The following is a 20,163-nucleotide window of genomic DNA, read 5'->3' as shown; positions in this document are numbered from 1 at the left end:
AGAATACAAAAAAAAATGCTAGAAATGAGGATCATTGATTTGTTAGTGGTGAAGAAAATGAAAGGGTTTGAAATGAGAAAGAAATGGAGGGAAGGATAAATAAGACAAAGGCTTATTTTTAGGAGATGAAATGCATTGGCTTGTCCTGGACAATGGCTGCCAAGACAAAATTGGTGTTTTGGGAGACAAAAAAAAAAGGATTTTTTTCCCTGATTTTTTTCCAGGGAAAAAAATCAATGATTTACGGTCGTTTTTGTCTTTATAAAAAAAATGCAAAGTTGGGATTTCATCGTTGACAAAATTTCCACCTTTATTTTTCCTTTTTTTCTTTGGGTTCTTTTTTTTTTATTTTTGATGCAAATAACCAAATCTAGGGAAGTGGTTTAAATGAGAATCTCTATAATTAGAAATTTAGAAAAAAAAAAGCCTTTCCTGTTATCACCTTTCTTATCTGTATTTCGAGTAAATATAGAATACCAATACTATATTTTATGTATTTTGAATTTTAATTTTTAATAAATAAAAGCTCAATCCAATCATAACCTAACACGTATCTGTCTTACATATCTTAATGGGGTCTAATTTTTCATTATTACCTTTTCCCATTCTTGCATATTGTTACAATGCACACCCTATTTATCTTAAACAAGAAAATCGAACGTGCTCTCTTATCTTTTTTAATACGGCCGAGCTAGGGTTGGTAGGAGCCCGCTCTCCTGAAATACTTAGTCTTTTAACTTTTAAAAATAATAAACAATTTTTAAATCTTACTTAATTTGTAAATGATATGGCCGATTGAACTAAACTAAAAATTAAGTAATAATTTTTATAATTTATAAAAATTAATAATTTATTTAATTTAAATAAACGTAACAATCAAACTGGATCGATTCAATCATCAATTTAATTTCAAAAACATTACTTCTACATCACCATCAACCATCATTGGTTTCTTCCAAAAGTTCCTTCAACTTTTGATGTGAACTGATTGTAAAAAGGACCAAAATCATAATTACTTCATTATAGTTTACAAGAAATCATATTAATTCTTCAGTCTCGTTTCTTTTTTTGTGATGTTTACATTAATGATACAATCAAAATACAAATATAATTATAGATCTTGATTCAGTGGAATTCGAATTATTAATAGCACAATCAAGTATAAAAATGTCAGTAAAATTAAATTATTCATACATTCTCATTGTAAGTAATCTGTTGAACATTTATGGATTCTAAGCATAACACAAATTTTAGTGTTGAGTAGGGAAAAAAACTGATACAAGTGTTCAAAATTTAAAATAATTTTCACATATGTTTCTAAGTTTTTAATCTAAGAATATTTAAAGCTTAACCTTCGAGATTCTTACTAAAACCGGATTTAATGATGTATTTTATTATTTAAAAATAATATAATAATGAATTTATTTTTATATTAAAAATTGGGATAAATTTTAAAATTATATATAAACTTTAATTAATGTGTAATTATATTTATGAACTTTAATTTGGTGCAACTTATTAAATCCATCGTTTAGGCTCATTAAATTAAAAATTGCTCATGCTACTCAAGTAGAGCCTTGAGATTGTACAATGACGTGCTGTAGGGGTAACCCATTACCTTCTGGGTGGAATTGTCACAATATAGCATTCTTATCAAGAATTATTCAGTAGGATAATGGTTAGGAGGATTTGAAAGGCATTATGCATTAAAATTTTCAAGGTTTAGCCAAGAATTAGCTTAGGACCCACTACTCACCGTATTTGGTTTGGTATTGCTATTGTGCATACGTAAAACTCTAATTGTGGTTTAAAAGTATACTTGAAATTTTAATTTGATTTAATCATACACATTTAATGTATAATTTTAACATTTTCAAAAATTAAATTAAATTAAAATTATATATAAAATCATACAAAATACAATTATACATATTATTATTTTTATATATAATTATCCAAATAAATAACTGGACTCTGGAACATGTCTATCTACAAACAGTGACTGAAAACCTCGTCGGAAAAGACTTGGGGAAGGACATTTATTCTGATGTCCTAATCATCAAATCATTATCCCAAACTTCTTGCAGCAGTCTTTTTATTCTGTCACAAAAAGCAAAACTAAGGAAAACGACTCCACCCAACCAGAACATACCACGTGTTCATTATCCTGATCTCAAGAGTGGCTCCACCGATTGTTTAAACCCTTTCCACTTGTTCATATGCTGTGATACACGCCCGAAAAGTCAACGATCAAAATCCTTCCTCCAACAGAACCCCAAAAAGGGAAAAAGAACAGATTACTTACTCAGTACTCTGTTTTCTGTTCATCTATTTTTTCTTTTTCCCATTATTCCCGAAAGGGAAAACCCTTCAACAATGAAATCCGAGACCTTAACTTTGGTTTTAGTGAACCTAGCTGGGATAATGGAACGAGCCGATGAGTCATTATTGCCTGGGGTTTACAAAGAAGTTGGCGCCGCTTTGCATACGGATCCGACGGGGTTAGGCTCCCTCACACTGTATCGATCCATAGTTCAATCTTCTTGTTATCCTTTAGCTGCTTACCTTGCTATCATCACAACCGTGCTCATGTCATTGCTCTTGGCGCTTTTCTTTGGGCTGCTGCCACATTTCTCGTCGCCATTTCCACCACTTTCCTCCAGGTTATTTATATACCTTTCATTTTTTATGCATTCTTTTCTTTTAGTTGAAATGGTGGTTTCTTTTCTGGGTTTTGTTTGTTTGATGTAATCTATGAATGATTAATTATTTTTAATGGATGTGTATACAGATCTAGTGGTTTTGGAAATGGGGTTGAACTTAAGTCAAAATTGGAGACTATTATGCCTGATATGAAGGGTATTAATGTTATACACACTAATTCAAACTTGTTTATAAATCTAATAATATTTATAACTGTTAACAAGCATATAAACATAAACTGAGTGGAATTCTGACAAAACTTAGCTTATTATTATAAATGGTTAACCAAGCCTATTAAACGTTAATCTAGCAACATTCTCTTCTTTGGCTAATTAGGTTGCACTTTCAAGAGGTTTGAATGGGATTGGCCTTGCATTGTCATACCAGCCATTCAGTCCCTTGTTGCTGATTCAACCGATGATAGTAACCGTGGTATGGCTTTCGGATGGCTTCAATTGACTGGAAACATCGGTTCGATCCTAGGCGGTCTATGCTCAGTCCTTATTGCCTCAAAAACGATCATTGGCATACCTGGCTGGCGATTTGCATTCCATCTGGTTGGGATAATTAGTGTCGTAGTTGGTATTTCGGTCTGTTTTTTCACTAATGATCCACGATATTCCGGTCGCGACAATGTAGCCAAAGACCATGCTGCATGTAAGTCATTTTCATTGCGGGTGAAGGACATGATAAATGAAGCAAAGTCAGTTATGAGAATCCCAACTTTCCAAGTCATTGTTGCTCAAGGTGTTTCAGGATCATTTGCAGGATCAGCTTTGGCATTTGCTCCAATGTGGCTTGAACTAATCGGCTTCTCCCACGAAACAACGGCACTGATCATGACACTTTTTGTGATCTCGGGTTCAATTGGAGGTCTCTTTGGAGGATGGATGGGAGATATTCTTGCGAAACGCTTCCGAATGCAGGAAGAATTATTCTGTCACAGATAAGCTCGGGTTCTGCAATCCCGATAGCTGCGGTTTTGATGCTGGCATTACCTGATAATCCCTCCACTGCAGTTGCCCATGGTCTGGTCTTTTCCATCTTGGGACTATGGATGTCATGGAATGCTCCAGCAACCAACAAGTATGTATTCTTTGTCCATTCAAACTACAACATACTTAGCTCGGTTTAATAATGTTCAGACAGTGGAAAGTGTTTTTAATCTCTGGTATATGCAGTCCGATATTTGCGGAGATCGTCCCTGAGAAATCCAGAACAAGTATCTATGCGTTGGATAATTTTCGAGTCTATATTGGCATCATTTGCTCCTCCTATTGTTGGGATTTTGGCTCAGCTTGTTTTTGGTTATAAACCGATACCGGAAGGATTATCGGACTCAATCGAGATCAAGACAGATAGAGAGAACGCTGCATCACTTGCTAAGGCATTGTACACGCAATTGGGATTCCGATGGCAATCTGTTGCTTCATTTACTCATTCCTCTATTGCACGTATCCGAGAGACCGGGAGACAGCACGAATGCAAGCACTGATAGAGTCGGAATTGCAAGACACAGAGGAAAATACTCTCTTTCAAGTTGCGGAAAACCCGGATTTCATGTCGTAAACTCTAAAAAGCTTGATGACGAGGAAAGGAGTGAAAGTTACATAGAGTTTGGAGGGGAGAAGAGGCTCGATTTCGACAATAATGACGACAAGAAGTCCCTTCTGCATCATGATCAATCATCATCACCGGCTTGATTCTCATACTAAGAAGGCTTCAACAACTTGGTTTCTTATAGAAACTCTCAACTTTTCGTGCGAACGAATTTTTAAGGATCAAAATGATTTAATCTTAGCTCATTAATCTAATGATTCACAGGTAAGACGAATGGCCTAAATAATTGAATTCAACTCTTAAGGAGTAGCTTATACAAATTCATGATCTCAAAAATTCAACAAATGGCATAAATTATTGAATTTAATTCCAACTAAATTTCATTAAAACCATGTTTAAAATATACTAGAAAGATAATATTATTATTTAAAATTTCTGCATATATAAATAACATTCACAAATTCTCTCTCCGATCTATTTTGAATTTAAATTTGATTATGAATAATTAATTATATTTTATACTAATATGATTTTAATTTTGATTTTAGTTATCTAAACATCTATTATACATTTGTATTTGTATTTATAAACTCTCTTTAAATACATTATCTTTTTTTTAATTCAATAAAAATAATATTTTAAATGTAAAAGGTCTTAAAATAATAATTAAAAAATCTTTTAACTACTATAAGTATTATATGTGCCCACATGATGGATTGAGTAGCAACTGAACTTTTTGAAGTGTTTTATCAAGATCAGTCTGGGTCCATTTTCTATTAATATATTTTTATTATTTTTTAATTATAATTATTAAATTTATTTAATCTACTTTTATTTTATTTATTTTAATACTGATTTATGAATTTAAATTTGATTGAGTGAGATGATTATAAAATATTTTTTTATATTTTATGTATATTTTAAATATAACAGTTAAATAATATCACATTTCAATCTAAAATTAAACAATAAAATAAACCTAGTTGCCGGAAATTAAGCATTTATTTTGATGTCCAAACCTAAGACAGATGGATCCCATCGTATCCCAAACTTCTTGCAGGTCACCAAACCACTCCGCAGCTCAGATCTGCCCAATCAGCACATAACACGTGTTTCAAGCCAAGTCATTCATATGCTGTAAGACACCATAACATTGCCCAAACCAAGTCAACTTTCCTCCAAGAGAACAAGGCAAACAATAAAACAGTCTCTTAGAACAAGACAAAGAAACAGAAAAACAGAGCAAGTACCTGCTCTGTTTTCTGCATCTACTTTTTTTCCCCATTATTCCAATAGCTTTTACAATGAAACGGAGACTCTAACGTTAGTTTTAGTGAATCTGGCGGAATAATGGAGCGAGCCGACGAATCATTACTGCCTGGTGTTTACAAAGAAGTTGGCGCCGCTTTGCATACGGATCCAACAGGGCTTGGCTCACTCACTCTGTATCGGTCCATAGTTCAAACTTCTGTTATCCTTTAGCTGCTTACCTTGCTATGTATCACAACCGTGCTCATGTTATTGCTCTCGGTGCTTTCCTTTGGGCTGCTGCAACATTTCTTGTCGCCATTTCCACTACTTACCTCCAGGTTTTTATATAGCTTTTCTTGTTTGATGCATTCTCTTTTCCGTTCTTTCTTTTTGCTTCTGTTTTAGTTGAAATGGTGTTTTCCTTTGTATAAATTATTTTGTAAACAATATGTAGACCAATTATCTTTTGAATTTTAAATCATATTGAAAGTAATGTTCTTGTACAAGAGAAGACTTTTTTGGATAGACGGGCCCTTTATTGCACAGTTGCTGATCTGTGAAGCATCTTGTTTCTTTACCTTATTCAGGCTCCAGGCATTTCAAGATTGTTTTGGAGCAATTGGGGGGATTGGCTTGCAATTGTAGTACCACCATAGTCCCTGTTGCCGATTTCAACTGATATTGTAACCGCGGTGTGGCTTCGGATGGCTTCAACTTACGGAAACATTGGCTCAATCCTAGGCGGTCTCTGTTCGGCCTGATTGCCTCAAAACTACATGGGGATACCCGGCTGGCGCTTTGCGTTCCATTTGTTTGGATAATTAGTGTTGTTGCGGTATTGCGGTCCGTCTTTTTGCTAACGATCCACGATTTTCCGGTCATGACAACGCAGCCAAAAAACATGTGGACACAAGTCTTTTTCATCACTGGTGAAAACATCATAAACGAAGCAAAATCAGTTATAAGAATCCCAACTTTCCAAATCATGTTGCTCAAGGTGTTTCGGGATCATTTCCATGGTCCGCTTGTCATTTGCCCGATGTGGCTTGAACTAATCGGCTTCTCCCACGAAACAACAGCAATGATCATTACACTTTTCGTGATTTCGGGTTCGTCGGTGCTCTCTTGGAGGAAAGATGGGTGATGTTCTCGCAAAACGCTTCCCAAATGGCGGAGGATCATTTGTCGCAGATAAGCGCGGGTTCTATGATCCCCATAGCCGCAGTTTTGCTGCTGGATACCTGATGATCCTTCCACTGCATTTATGCAATGCTTAGTTATGCATCATGGGATTTTGCACATCTTGGAAATGCTCCAGCAACCAACAAGTATGTATTCTAGTACATCTTAATATTTCCTCACTGTGTTTGAACTATTGCAAGTGAGCATTGTTTGGTATATGAATCGTATGCACAGTCCGATTTGCAGAGATCGTCCTGAGAATCCCGAACAAGCATCTACGTTCTGGATCGATCTTTTGAGTCTGTACTGGCATCTTTGCTCCTCCTATAGTAGGGATTTTGGCTCATGCTGTTGGTTTTAAACCGATACCTAAGGGATCATCGGACACAAATAGAGGTCGAGACGGATCGGAAGAATGCGCATCACTTGCTAAGGCACTTTACACTGCAATCTGCGATTCCATGGCTCTCTGTTCCTCTATCTATTCGTTCCTTTATTGCACGTATCCAAGGGACAGGGAAAGAGCAAGAATGCAGGCATTGATTGAATCAGAAATGCAACAACTAGAGGACGATCATAATGCTCCATCAAATGCCAAACAATCTGAATTCCGTGTGGCGGACACGAAGGACAAAGAAAGGAGTGAAATGTGTAGCAATTGATTTGGATGATAACGATGAGAAATCTCTTCTGAATCACCAGATTGGCTTCTCAAACTTAGAAAACTGATAAACATGTCGTTTTGCAGAATCATTTGAAACTAAAGTCATAAAGGCTTCATTAATTCATGTCAACACAAAATTTTTTTTATTCAATTAGTCTCGTTAATTGTCAATTTCCATTGTTTTTTCATTTGAAACTAACACATCGGCTAAACATTGAACAACCTTAAACCATGATAAACAATCAATTTAAAACCTGTTTAAGTAAGCCAAGAACTAAAATTAAACTGGTCTATCTTCAAAACCAACTACAGAATCTTTATATTTGCTAACTGCTATCACGTCTTTTCTCCTCGATATATATAACGCTCTTTGTCTAATCGTCGGCATGGCAAAGCGGCAAACAGGACAATAATGGCTAACCTTCAACCACTTTCGATACAATTACAATGAAAAGCATGCGAACAAGGCATCTGAGAAGCGTCGATCCCAATCTCGAGCTCCTCCAAACAAATCAAGCAATCTTCATCTCGACTTTTTACTCTTACTTTCTTTAGCATCTTCTTAACAAAAGACTCTTTAGCAGCAACCATGCCGTAGTTACTCCTCTCGAACTCCAATTCCGATTCCGCCGTAGCTCTTCCAATCGAAACCTCCTCCTCTTCGTTTTCCTTTTCCACAAAGACGACCCGCATCTCTAACACAAAGGCAAGACTTCGCAATTATTCCCGTCGTCGAATCCGCAATTCTAAGCCCACATTCGACATTTCATGAATGATCACATCGTAAGCAGTAGAGACTCGTCGATTCCGTATCTTATAAATTGGGAGCAAGAGCAAGACGAAGCTGTCGTGGCTTTGCAAAAGGCCGAGATCGAACGAAGTGTTTCGAGGATAAACGCTCGAAGTGATCAGGTGGCCATCAATGCGACGACGAGGGATAAAAGGGAAGTTACGTTGAGGATCAACTCGATTTGCATGGGACGGGAGGTGTGTGATGGTTTGTTGGAATCTGGAATGGGGTTGGAAAACACGGTAAACAATGTCATAACACTCGTAAGAAATTGAAGCCATTAGCGAAGGAACTTGAGGAGAAAGCTTTGTGTCAAAGTTGAATCACGATGGTATTTTATAAGGAGGGGAGGCAATGGCGATGGCACTATCGGCTACGTGAAATCTTGAAATTCTAGTGGCGGTTTAATTTTCACTATATGTGTTGACATGTTCGTCTTGTATTTTCTCGTCTCATTTTATTTATGGCTAATTTAAGTCCCTATTGACTTCTTTTATCATGATTTTAATTAAAATATTTTAAATATTTTTAATAATTTGAGTATGATAAATTTCTTGACAAGTTGAAATAATTTTGATTACAGAGACTTCATTTTCCAAGCTAAAAAGCTGTTGTGTTTGTTGAAAAAATTTTACAGTATCATTTTAATTAGATCATGATGCCAATTGATTTGAAAAAAAAATGTTTTTTTAATTCATCTTATTATAATTTTATCATATCTGCTATTTTTAATATAATACTTTATCGGGCGAAGCCAGCAATTTTTTTATAGGGGGCTAAATAAAATTTTAATTTTAATAGTTTATATCTTTATAATTTTAAAGATTAAATCAAATTTTATAATTTTAGAGGGGCAAAGTGTAATTTTACTTTACTAATTTAAAAATTTTAAAAAAATTTAAAGGGTCTAAATATTAATTTTCTATTTTAGGGGGGTCGTAGCCCTTGTCAGCCCCTAGATTTACCTATGAATGCTTAGAATTACTCATAGTCTCTCCCTAGCCCTTAAATAGGATAATACGTTTCAGTACACTTGAATACACATTCTCATGCATTAACATAATTACCAATATCGATCAAGTTAAAGACTCTTTAATTATATGAATCCAAGGTTTTGTTTTATTAAGTGTATTTACCTTAAATTTTCTCCTCCTAAGGGTAAAATGCAACATAGGTCGTAGGTGCATGTATTTTCGAATAGAAAAATATTTATATATTGCTATGGTAACAAATATTTTATTTCATAACATTCATATATAGGTTATCTTTTAAGTAACTGAAGAGTTGGATATGAATATTTTACCGCTGGTTGAATTGTGAATAATTTATGTAATATATATTTTAGTATAACAATGATCAATTTTAAATTATATTTTATTGGTTTGTTGAAATCGTTATTATATGAATTTTTTGTTTTTTTTATAGTTCATTTTTTATTAAACAATTTTGAATATCATGAATTGTAATTAAACTGTTTTTTTTCCGATCTTTGATATTGGTTATCAGATTAACTTGGATCTAAAGTATGTTATTCTACTCATTAATAGGTATTAATCCATTGTACCGATGTTGAATCATCGCTTGAAGCTCGCTAGTTGAACTTAAAAAATAATAATTATCTAATGACTTGAATAAATTTTTTTGAATAATTCAATAACTTGAACGTAAACTTTCAAACAATAAATTATTTTATAAAATTTTGAAATTAAATTGTAAAATTAAATTTATTAATAGTTTGATGATTTTTGGAATGATTTAACGGTAACCTTAATTTACCGCCGAAGAAAAAGGATTTTGTGTGGCGTCCGTCCCTTGAGGAATTGTTTTACTTTATAAAGCGAGTTTAAAACAACGGGTTCATTGTAATTATTTATATAATGTTGAATTGCTTTAAGTCTAAAGAAGCCCGGCAGTTAGCAGGTATGTCTCTTTCAGGTGCACCTATTTCAGATTTTATTTGCCTTCTGACCTGTAATCATTCAATTTCCAACTGTTTATGTTTGAAGAATTAATTTCAGAATGCATACCTTTTTTGACAAATTAAAGTGTTAATAAGGTAGCCTTGTTATGTAAATCTTCGTTAACGAAGTGTTTTCCTTCACATGTTTTATTTTTAGTGAATTTGATATTTTTATTTTAGATTATCGTTTTGAAAATCAAATTAATTTATACATAATTAAAATCATGGTATAGAATCAATTGATTCGTAAATCAAAATAAATTATAATTGTATTAAGAATAATCTATCAGATGAATCGAATTTTTATATTTAAATTAAATCATTTTAACCCTAATTGAAAAAAAACCTTTGAATAGATTAAATTTTCTTTAAAAGAGTCTCAATCTTATATAGGTCAAAATAATAAAAGAAATGGGAAAGAAAGTTAAATTTATTTAAAGAAAAAAAAAACCAAAAGGCAAACTCAAGTACCCTAACTTTCTAAAAAGGTTTTTGGGTTCTCTCCCTCTTCGATTTCAAGTTCTAATCTCTCAGTTGCTCTTACATCAAAATGGCAAAGGTAAAGCTTTAGCCTTCAGAACACTTCTTGATCAGAATGGCAAAAGTTCAAGCTTATACGGATAGATAGTTTTAAGCTTCTATTGGATTTTGTTTAAATAAGGTTTTAAATTTTTTATAGAACTATCACATTTTATTATATATATTGGATAATTTAATTATTTTTGTTAGTATAATTTTTATCATCGACTCAAAATTTGAATGGGTTTTGAGCCGGATTCTATTGAGCTCACAAATCGAGCTTGCTTTCATGCAAAATTACATATGCACGAAATTATATAGATACGTGTTAAGTCTATAGTAGGATACGTGTCTATACATATGAAATTTATCTAATATGTCATATAAATGAATAGTACTATATTATATAAATATATAAACACCACCTAGAGATATTGAAAAATAGTCAACAAATTTATTATGTATAATATGAAAAGAAATAAAATTATTTATAATGTTTTTCATAGGAGGCTTAAAGTAGCCTTGTATGATGGGTTTGTGGGGGTGTGATATAGGGTTGGTAAACACGGTAAGCAAAGTCAATACACTGGTGAGAAATTGGAGCCATTGACGAGAAAGCTTGCAACCCTCGATCGTCGTGGTATTCATATATATGGAGGGCAATGGCGGTCGTGTAAAATCCTATATCAACAAGGAGTATGATATTCTAATTGTCGTTTTCTGATTATTATTATTATTATTATTATTATTATTATTATTATTATCGTATATGCTTATGTTTTATTTTATCTTAAATTGTGTTTTATTTTTTTGCTTCTAAACACTATTCTTTTGGACTAAAATGAAATTTTCTTTTATTAGTATTAATCACAATAGTTTTAAATATTTATATAAAGAATAATAGCTTTAAATATTATGAAAAGAAATTAAAAATTAAAAATTTATTAATTTATTTTGATAAATAATAGTTGTTAACATTTTTTTAAGACGAGGAAAAGAATCTTCATGACTGATACTTTCAACTTAAACTTAAATTTTAAAATTAAAAAAAAAAGTATATTACATATTTACAATAATTTAAAAAATAAAATAAAAATCTAATTTAAAATTAAGAAAATCAATTCGAGTTCTGACACGTTTCAGTTCCTAGGGGCGAGTTTTGAGATCCGCCAAACCCCGCGAGTACGTCTCTTAAAATTTTCTTTAATTTTTTTCTAGTCATTTTCAAACCAGAAAAGAGAAAAAAGGTATCTCGAAAGACTGAAAGCCTGAAACTATTTTCACCTTTCAGCTTAGCATACCAAAGAAAAGAAAAGAAAAATGGAGAGGAGCACACCCGTGCGAAAGCCTCACACCTCAACCGCCGACCTGCTGACGTGGACGGAGGGTTCACAATCTGCCTCCTCCAACTCGGCCGCTTCCTCAGCCTCCGCCCTGCGTTCCTCTGGTCGTTACAACCAGGTCTATTTCGATTATATATAAATGTATATTCTCTGCATATTTATGATTACGCATGCAGCATGCTTATTCCGTACACATTTTTTCTTCATTTGACGAGTAATGCATTGAATAACAGCCATCGGATAGAATCAGTAAAGTGCTATTTGGAGGTCAGGTAACTGATGCCGAAGCTCAATCTCTCTTGAACAAGTAAGAACCCTTTCTATTTTCAGTTTATCTTTATTTTGGAGAACAAAAAGCTTCTTTTTTTTTTCTTTTTTTTTGCGAAACTTTGCATTTTTAGTTTGATTTTTAAATTAAAAATATATTGTATTTCGTCCTTTTCCTTTTAGATTTATAATTTAGAACCAGATCTATCTATTGTTACATCTTGTTTTGGGGGTTGTGTTTGATTTGTATTAAGATATTGATCTTCTACTATTTTATTAGCTGAGGAAATTTTGATAATATAATTAGAAATATCTATGTATCTTTTGCAGGAACGAGATGATCTGCTTTTTTTTTCTTGTTCAAATTACCTAATTTATATTAAATTTATGTATTTAAAATAATAAGTTCGGGTGGTTTAAGTTTTAATCTCGCTGTAGTTCCTACTTTTGCCTTTTTGAATTTATTTATTCCTTAATGAACTCTCAATAGACATGAAACTTTAAATCTTTTCATATGAAGCTTATCTTTTAACTAACCGGAGCACTCACATTCCATGTTATTCAGACTCGGGTACCACTATCAAATATGGGTATGTGTCCTACATGGGTATCTTCAGTTTTTTAAAAGTTTTACCATATATTTGGAAGGTTTTTGAGGGTCATACTCCATATCTCAATACTTATATCCAAATATTTGTTTGATGTCAGCTATGAGTATTTCAAGAAAAATGAAGAGTTGAATCAACATAACTTACATTTCCAACTTATGACTCATTCATGTCCTTTTTTTTCTTTATATTAGGTTTGATAGTTGAGCTGCTTTTTATGTCCATTTGAAATTAATGTTTTAACCTGGAAATCTCTCTAATTGGACATTGTAAAATAGATTGCCGTGTAGACCATTGCAAACATAAAGTTGGGGTATTCACATGTTTAGGCCTTTATCATAAATCTCAACTGTCAAGTACAGTTGGCTACAGAGCAGGCATTAAACTAGACTGCACTCTTGTAGTTTCCTCATTTATACATCTTTGTTTCTGGATCCAGTTCATGTATGTTAGTCATTGATTTTTCGGTCATGCCTCCAACTCGGCTCATACAGTTAAGACTAACACTGCTTAAAAAGTTAGATCTGGAACCGATGTTGGGACTCCTTGGGGGTTTAAGATAACTAATATAATTTCTTGGTTTTTGATTGCTTGCGATGTCATTTCCCGTAGAAAGACTCCAGCCAAACTAATATTGGGACTTCCAGTTGTCTGGTATCTCTTATATTTTGCTCATTGAATTCTGGATTAACTATGCACTTATGGGTGTACACCCTTTAATTGGACTCTATTCTAAGAATTTCACAACTTCGTCCAAGCCCGTTGCATGAACCGGTTCCCTTTTGCTCATTTTTGTAATCTGGCATGGAGTTGTAATATAGTACATTCATCAAGGGCCAATTTAATGAGTGGCTATCATTCGTCTGATTCTGTCTGGAATTGTTCACTATTGCTCTTTCAGGAAGCCATGCTCGGGTTACAAAATGAAAGAGATGACTGGTAGTGGAATTTTTGCTGCTGCTGGTGCCAATGGGGCATCTGAAACTACTGCTATGAATTCCACTAACAAAACAGGATTGCGGATGTATCAGGTATCTGTTTGATCTCCCTCGCAGAATGAGCATGATCGTTCACCAGTTGTTGATGTAAATTTACCATTTTAAACTTTGGTGTGATTTTCAGCAAGCAATGAATGGAATTAGCCAAATATCATTTACTGCTGATGCAAGTGTTTCTCCCAAGAAGCCTACCTCTATCCCTGAGGTAGCAAAGCAGCGAGAGTTAAGTGGCTCATTGCAAAGAGAATCAGATGCAAAGAATAAAAAGCAAATATCAAATGCAAAGTATAAGGAGATCAGTGGACATGACATCTTTGCCCCTCCTGAAAATAAGCCACGTTCGTTGGCTGCTGTCACCTCTGAATCAAGAGGAAGCAAAGACATGGAGAACCTGCACCACGAAATGTCCGCACATCTGTCAAAGTTTCAAATGTGAGTTCTATCTTTTTTGTGTCTAATAATCCTTTCTCACCATTGTACCACTCGTAGAAAGTAAGAACATAGAATAGTCGACTCAGTGTAGTGCCTTCTCAGTACTCTTGGGATGCATTATTCCAAGTCTTCATTTTCTGAGGTACTTGTGTCCAATATACATATCACTATAGTAATCCTTAACATAAATTTGGGAATACACACATGCTTTACATAAATTTGGGATTGAACCATAACTTTTTACGTCAAGCAAATAAATTTTTTCTCTCCAATTTGCACGATTTCCTTCAGGCCAGTTCTATTATAGGCTTATCCTACCTGCAAACATCATTCCATTGGTCCTAGGGTTTTGTTTTGTATATTGATTTTGAAGTTTCACCAGTCATGTAACTGTTATTTCGTATTTGTTATAGCCTGCAGGAGGTCAGACAAGTATCCTATTCACGGACGAACCAATTGTCAAGGTGACAAAGAAGATACATAACCAAAAGTTTCAAGAGCTGACCGGTAATGGTATCTTCAAGGGAGATGTCCCACCAGGTTCTGTGGAAAAACCACTTAGCCGAGCTAAACTGCGAGAAATGAGCGGCAATGACATCTTTTCTGATGGGAAGGCAGAATCTCGCGACTCTTTGGGTGGTGTACGTAAGCCTCCCGGTGGTGAGAGCAGCATTGCCTTGGTTTAACTTGATATTAAGCTGCCTGTATAACTATAGTGTCATTTGCTGTACATCCCAGTTTGGGGTGCTATGTTTGACTATGAAGTGTTCTCAGTGTTGGATGACAATCGAATATAGGTATTCGAGTGGTGTATGTTAGTTGTGGCTTGTGATTATGCTGTTTTGTGTAACATTTAGATCGAGACTCTAGGCAATTATATCGGCTAATTGAGTGATTTCAACAATTTCCAGTGTTAGTGTTTGTTCTGGTCTCCAGACCAACTTTCTTTGTTTCTGTGGAATAAACAAGGCCCTTGGTGAGACCATGCACCAAAGTGTTAAATGCCAAAAATTAGCCTTCTTATGGATACAGAGTATCTGCGGCCTGCGCAGTCCCGTGGAGCAATTAAATCCTGTATTTTTAAAATCAGAGTAAATTGGTAATATTCTCAGCAGTTTTTAAAGTCGAGTAAATTGATAAAATCATTGACAAAAATCGAAGTAAATGGGTAACACCGTTAACAATTTTTAAAATGGACGTAAATGGGTACCGAAAAATTTTATTAATCCTTGTACCTTTGATAATGCCGCTCTAAAAGACCAAAAGTGCACATGCAGGAGGCAGGGGCTGGAAGGCACATAATTATGAACCCCATTTTCAACGGAAAGAAGGGTAAAGCTTGCGCAAATGCACTGCCTGCATGTGCTGTTGACCATTCATGTCCTCAAATGCTTTGTTACCCCAAACGGGACCTCCCCAGAATATATTTTAGATCTATGCTCCGATGTGTCAAATAAGGGTCTTTTACGTTAATAATACAAATAAATAATTATAAAATATATTTAGATCTATGCTCCGATGTGTCAAATAAGGGTCTTTTACGTTAATAATACAAATAAATAATTAAAAAATACGGTGGAAAACATATTATTTATGAGAATAAATTTGAACAATAAAAGACGGTCGTCAATGTTTATATAACACCTATAAAAATAATATTTTAATAAATTAATTTAAAAATAATATTTTAATTCAAAAAAGGGTGACGCTAAAATGTCAACCACACCCTTTTTCACATTTATTTTTTTTTAATTTTATACATTTTAATTTTATTACTTTATATTTTATAGTTTTCATAATTTAATTTTTATTTCATAAAAAATGGTTGAGTTGGGTTGTTTTTATAATTTTAATATTTTATAAATATAAAATTTGAATATTTAAAATAATGACCAAGTAGATAATTTTTTGGTAAAATTGACATAAAAACATGAAGGTAATCTACCTAAATAGCCATTTAAGTTTTTTATTGAGTTCCTGTTTAGTTATCATTTTTTTTTTTAATTTCGTCATCTTGTTAAGTAAATTTCTAATTCTAGTCACTCCACTATTAAAATGTATTTGGTCACCAAATAGAATGTTGATATAGCATTTTTTATTGGTAATAAAAATTTAGCCCTAATATTTTACTATTCTATCAAGTTGATTTCATTCTAAAAATTTAATACATTTCACTCTCAAATTTACACATTATCAACTCGTCATTATTATAAATATAAAGAATTTATACTTATAAAATATTTAAAAATTAAATTATAAAATTAAAACAGCTCTACCGTTTTTATGAAATAAAAATTAAATTATTAAGACAAAAATATAAAATTATGAAAAGAAATATATAATTAAAAAGAAAGTAAAGATGGGTGAAAGGGGTGCCATTCACATTTTGGCGTACCCCTTTTAAACTAAAATATATTTTTTTATTATTTATTTAATTTTATTAAAATATTATTTTTATAAGTGGTGCTATTTTTGGCGACATCATCTTTTACTATTCAAAACGATCATTCATCCTCGTAAATAATTTGCTTTCCACTCATTTTAATAATTACTTTTTTATTAATATAAAAAACCCGTCAAATAACATTGTTTAGTCACATAATGTGTCCGTATGTAGTGTAAGCTTGTTTCTATACATGTGGTACTAACTTTCTAATTTTCTGGTATTAAAAAAACATTCATATCAACTTTGGGTATATTTATTTTTAAAATTTTTTTGGTATAATAAAAATATCATCATGATATATGACGTTAGAAATAATTTATTAACTCTAAAGGCTAAAAATAGGGGGAAAAGTACATTTTGAAAAATAATTTTTCAAATTCTCTTTCTTGAAATAACAAAAAAATGTTTGAATAATAAAAATTTTAAGAAATATTGTATAGAGTTTTACCGAGTATCACTAACAATGGAGCTCAAATCATGGGCAAACAATGATTGAATCCGAAATTGAACTCAAACAAATCGAAAAAATACCTGTAAACGAACTCAATCATTTTATTTTGAATGTTCTATCATGGAAGCAAGCAATGCTTTAGATAATGAAAACGATGAAAACCAAGCATAAATTATTAAGTCATAGCGGATAAGGCAAACTAGACATTCATACAGAGGAACTTAATACCGAAGACGGTTCATGCATCTCCAGCTCCGATCAAGGCAAGAAGAAACTTCTCATAGTCACCCGAAGTATCTTTAGCAATTGCTTGTTCGAGAGGGATGCTGTTTCTTCGTTGATATGCCTCCTTAATACGTACCATGTCGACCTCTGCACGAGTTGTGACGACTCGGGTAAGAGCCCATTCATCGGATCCCAACTTATTGATGGCTTGACGTAGAACCTTCTCGAAATATTGCTCTGGGGTGGTCAAGCACTTGATCACAGCTCTTAGTAATTTGAGGAATTCATCACTGGGATCAGCCTTCAAATCCTGCAAACCCGTATTTCATCATTAGTTTGATTCGAACATAGTAAAAGGATTTACATATTTCGTCGAGAAAAATGACCATCGTTTATTGTTTATCATCTACCTTGTTGATAGCATTGCCGAATGAGGTATTGTAATGGTTGAGAGTTGCATTGAGCTGTGCCTTACTCCTTGTTGATACAATCCTAATCACCTCTCATCGGTATAATGCTTGTCCGAGATTTTATCATGAAGTATCTTAGCCTCAGATTTTGCCAATGTCATGTTCACCTCCTCTCCCTCATATCGGAATGCACTAACAAGAGGGACCAAAAGCTGCACCAAGCAAGTGAAATAAAAACACTTTATAAATCTTATGTAGGCATTCAACTCGAGAACGATAAAAGCATGGCAAAGAAAGTCAAGCCGGAACCTTGCGGTACTCTCCGGTAGTGTGGTGAGCAACATCTTCTTCAAGGGATTTCTTATAACGAGCATGATACGCCTTTTTCACATTGAGTAGTTCATGCGAAGACCTACTGCAAGCTATCTCCATGAGAATCCAATTGCTTGATGTGAACTTCTTTGTAGCTTCATTAGCCAGATGAGCATCTCGCTCTGCAGGGTCCAACGTAAAAAGCAGCACAGCCCGCTGTAGAATGTCAAAGCAGAACAAAAATCTCAATAAGTTAAAGAAAACGTAATATTCGAACTATTACAAAAAAAAAAATGTCCAATGCCAGACATCAAAATGTATGTCGAAATTTGACCTCGAAATCACTTGTAAGTTCCTTCTCCAAACACTTGAGAAGATCTTCCCCATAAGCTTCACCATAAACTTTCCGAATTGAATTGCGCTGTGCTGCATTCCTGTGAGCCAATATGTCGATAATCAATTGCTCGTTCGTACCCCAGCCTGCCAAAGAATATCGGAAACAGTTCATCGTCATAGCTTGTTCTTTCAGCAATTAAAACAAACGTAACAGGGAGTATCTGTTGATTGTATGATACAATATCTATTACTCCAAAATAGCACAAATTAAAATACTATTTATTACCCCATCAAATGCAGATTGAGAAAAAGATGACGGTCCTTCAATATAAGCAATTAAGCATACAAATAGCAGATAACATTCATTGATCTACAAATTATAAGGGCAAACTCTGATGTCCAGAGACATATAACCAAAGTAATCTTGATCTTCCATTTAAAAAATGCAGATCAGATGGTGATCCAACACTGACAGATCAGATCTGGAATCCATTTCCAGATGAACAACTTCAAGAAAGCCTTTATGAACGATTTTCAAAGATCATAGCGAAGGAGATGATGACAAAATATGAAACCACCCAAGAAAAAAAAGCAGATCAATCAAATACATAAAAAAAAACCCCATAATTCAATACAATGCTATACCATCAAACATCAACTCAAACAAGTCAAGAACAAAACATGGAAAGATAGATGAATGATTCAACTTAGTAAGTATAGAACTAAAGAATAAAAGGACCTTCAAAAGCTTTCCGAAGTTGCTCAGCATCCTCAGAAGGAGAAGGAACGTGAACTGGAACTTTGAGGGTTGCCATTGAAACTTTCTTTGGTTTGTTTCAGTGATTGTGGAAAATGTCTATAGCTTAAAACGCTTTATATACATTAAAGCATCAATTCCTTCTTCTTTTTTTTTGTTTTTTTAAATTTTGTTATTAACTTTCCTTTTCTTCCGCACGTTGAAAGTATATATTATTATTTTCTAATCTGTCAGTTTCATTAAAATAATATCTAAAATTAATTATCTTTTTCAAGCTATTTAATTATTTATCTAAGTTAAGATTTAATTAATAAAAATAAAAATAATATATTATTATAATTATATAGTAATAAGCATTCACATGAGAATTTCCCATATTTTCACATATATTGAATAAGGACAGAACAGTGAATCTTATCTTTGTTGATATGTTATAATCGGGATTTTAATACTGTTTCACATTTCAAATATTTGATTTTGTATAGGAATACATACTTAAAATTTGAATTAAATAAGTTAAATAAAAATATATTGACAGAGTAATATTATATATTGAGTTGTAATCATGATGATATTAAAATATAAAAAATAGTTCACTTTAAATTAATAGAATAATTATAAATATTATATGAAAATATTTTTAAATTGTTTTTTTTATAAAACTAATGAGCTATAACCGATAAGAACAGTGGAAAAAACATGACCACCTTTACATTTATTCATAATCTATTTGTGTATTTATATTATTTATATGAGTACTAAGAGTTACTGAAATTGGTATTATTAATTAATTATAGATATATAATTTTTTAATTTTAATTTTAATAAAAAAATTATTTTAGTATTTTATTAATTTTTTGTCTCTTTAAATCTTAACTTACTTCCTGCTAATCACCTGCAATGGATGAAAAAGTTAATGTTTGTAGTTAACATTGCTACATGTGGCATA

At 32.9% G+C, this 20,163-nt stretch overlaps 1 protein-coding gene, 1 long non-coding RNA gene and 3 pseudogenes across 3 annotated transcripts; 4 read left to right on the top strand and 1 right to left on the bottom strand.

Moving 5' to 3' along the window:
- Positions 1-2,301: 2,301 nt before the first annotated feature.
- On the top strand, positions 2,302-4,463 carry LOC121227004 (uncharacterized; annotated as a pseudogene).
- Positions 4,464-6,290: 1,827 nt separating this feature from the next.
- Positions 6,291-7,358, top strand: LOC121227006 (uncharacterized; annotated as a pseudogene).
- Positions 7,359-10,027: 2,669 nt separating this feature from the next.
- Positions 10,028-11,803, top strand: LOC121227005 (uncharacterized). The gene is made up of 3 exons (XR_005924693.1): positions 10,028-10,070; positions 11,184-11,325; positions 11,780-11,803. It is a non-coding gene; the product is annotated as an uncharacterized lncRNA (long non-coding RNA).
- Positions 11,804-11,843: 40 nt separating this feature from the next.
- LOC121227003 (uncharacterized) lies at positions 11,844-15,288 on the top strand (annotated as a pseudogene). Its single transcript, XR_005924691.1, has 5 exons — positions 11,844-12,090; positions 12,206-12,279; positions 13,749-13,878; positions 13,970-14,277; positions 14,691-15,288. The product of XR_005924691.1 is annotated as an uncharacterized protein (transcript).
- A 1,963-nt stretch (positions 15,289-17,251) lies between these two features.
- LOC121227002 (annexin D2-like) lies at positions 17,252-19,309 on the bottom strand. The gene is given in 6 exon segments (XM_041110518.1): positions 17,252-17,709; positions 17,810-17,901; positions 17,904-18,021; positions 18,119-18,337; positions 18,456-18,601; positions 19,197-19,309. Coding segments are annotated over 6 exon segments (948 nt in total). The 5' UTR covers positions 19,273-19,309; the 3' UTR covers positions 17,252-17,412.
- Positions 19,310-20,163: the final 854 nt, after the last annotated feature.

The sequence above is a fragment of the Gossypium hirsutum genome, unplaced genomic scaffold (genome assembly GCF_007990345.1).
Source record: "Gossypium hirsutum isolate 1008001.06 unplaced genomic scaffold, Gossypium_hirsutum_v2.1 scaffold_715, whole genome shotgun sequence".
Taxonomy (NCBI): domain Eukaryota; kingdom Viridiplantae; phylum Streptophyta; class Magnoliopsida; order Malvales; family Malvaceae; genus Gossypium; species Gossypium hirsutum.
Note: the sequence above shows the minus strand (reverse complement) of the source record. Positions and strands in the feature narration are given on the sequence as shown.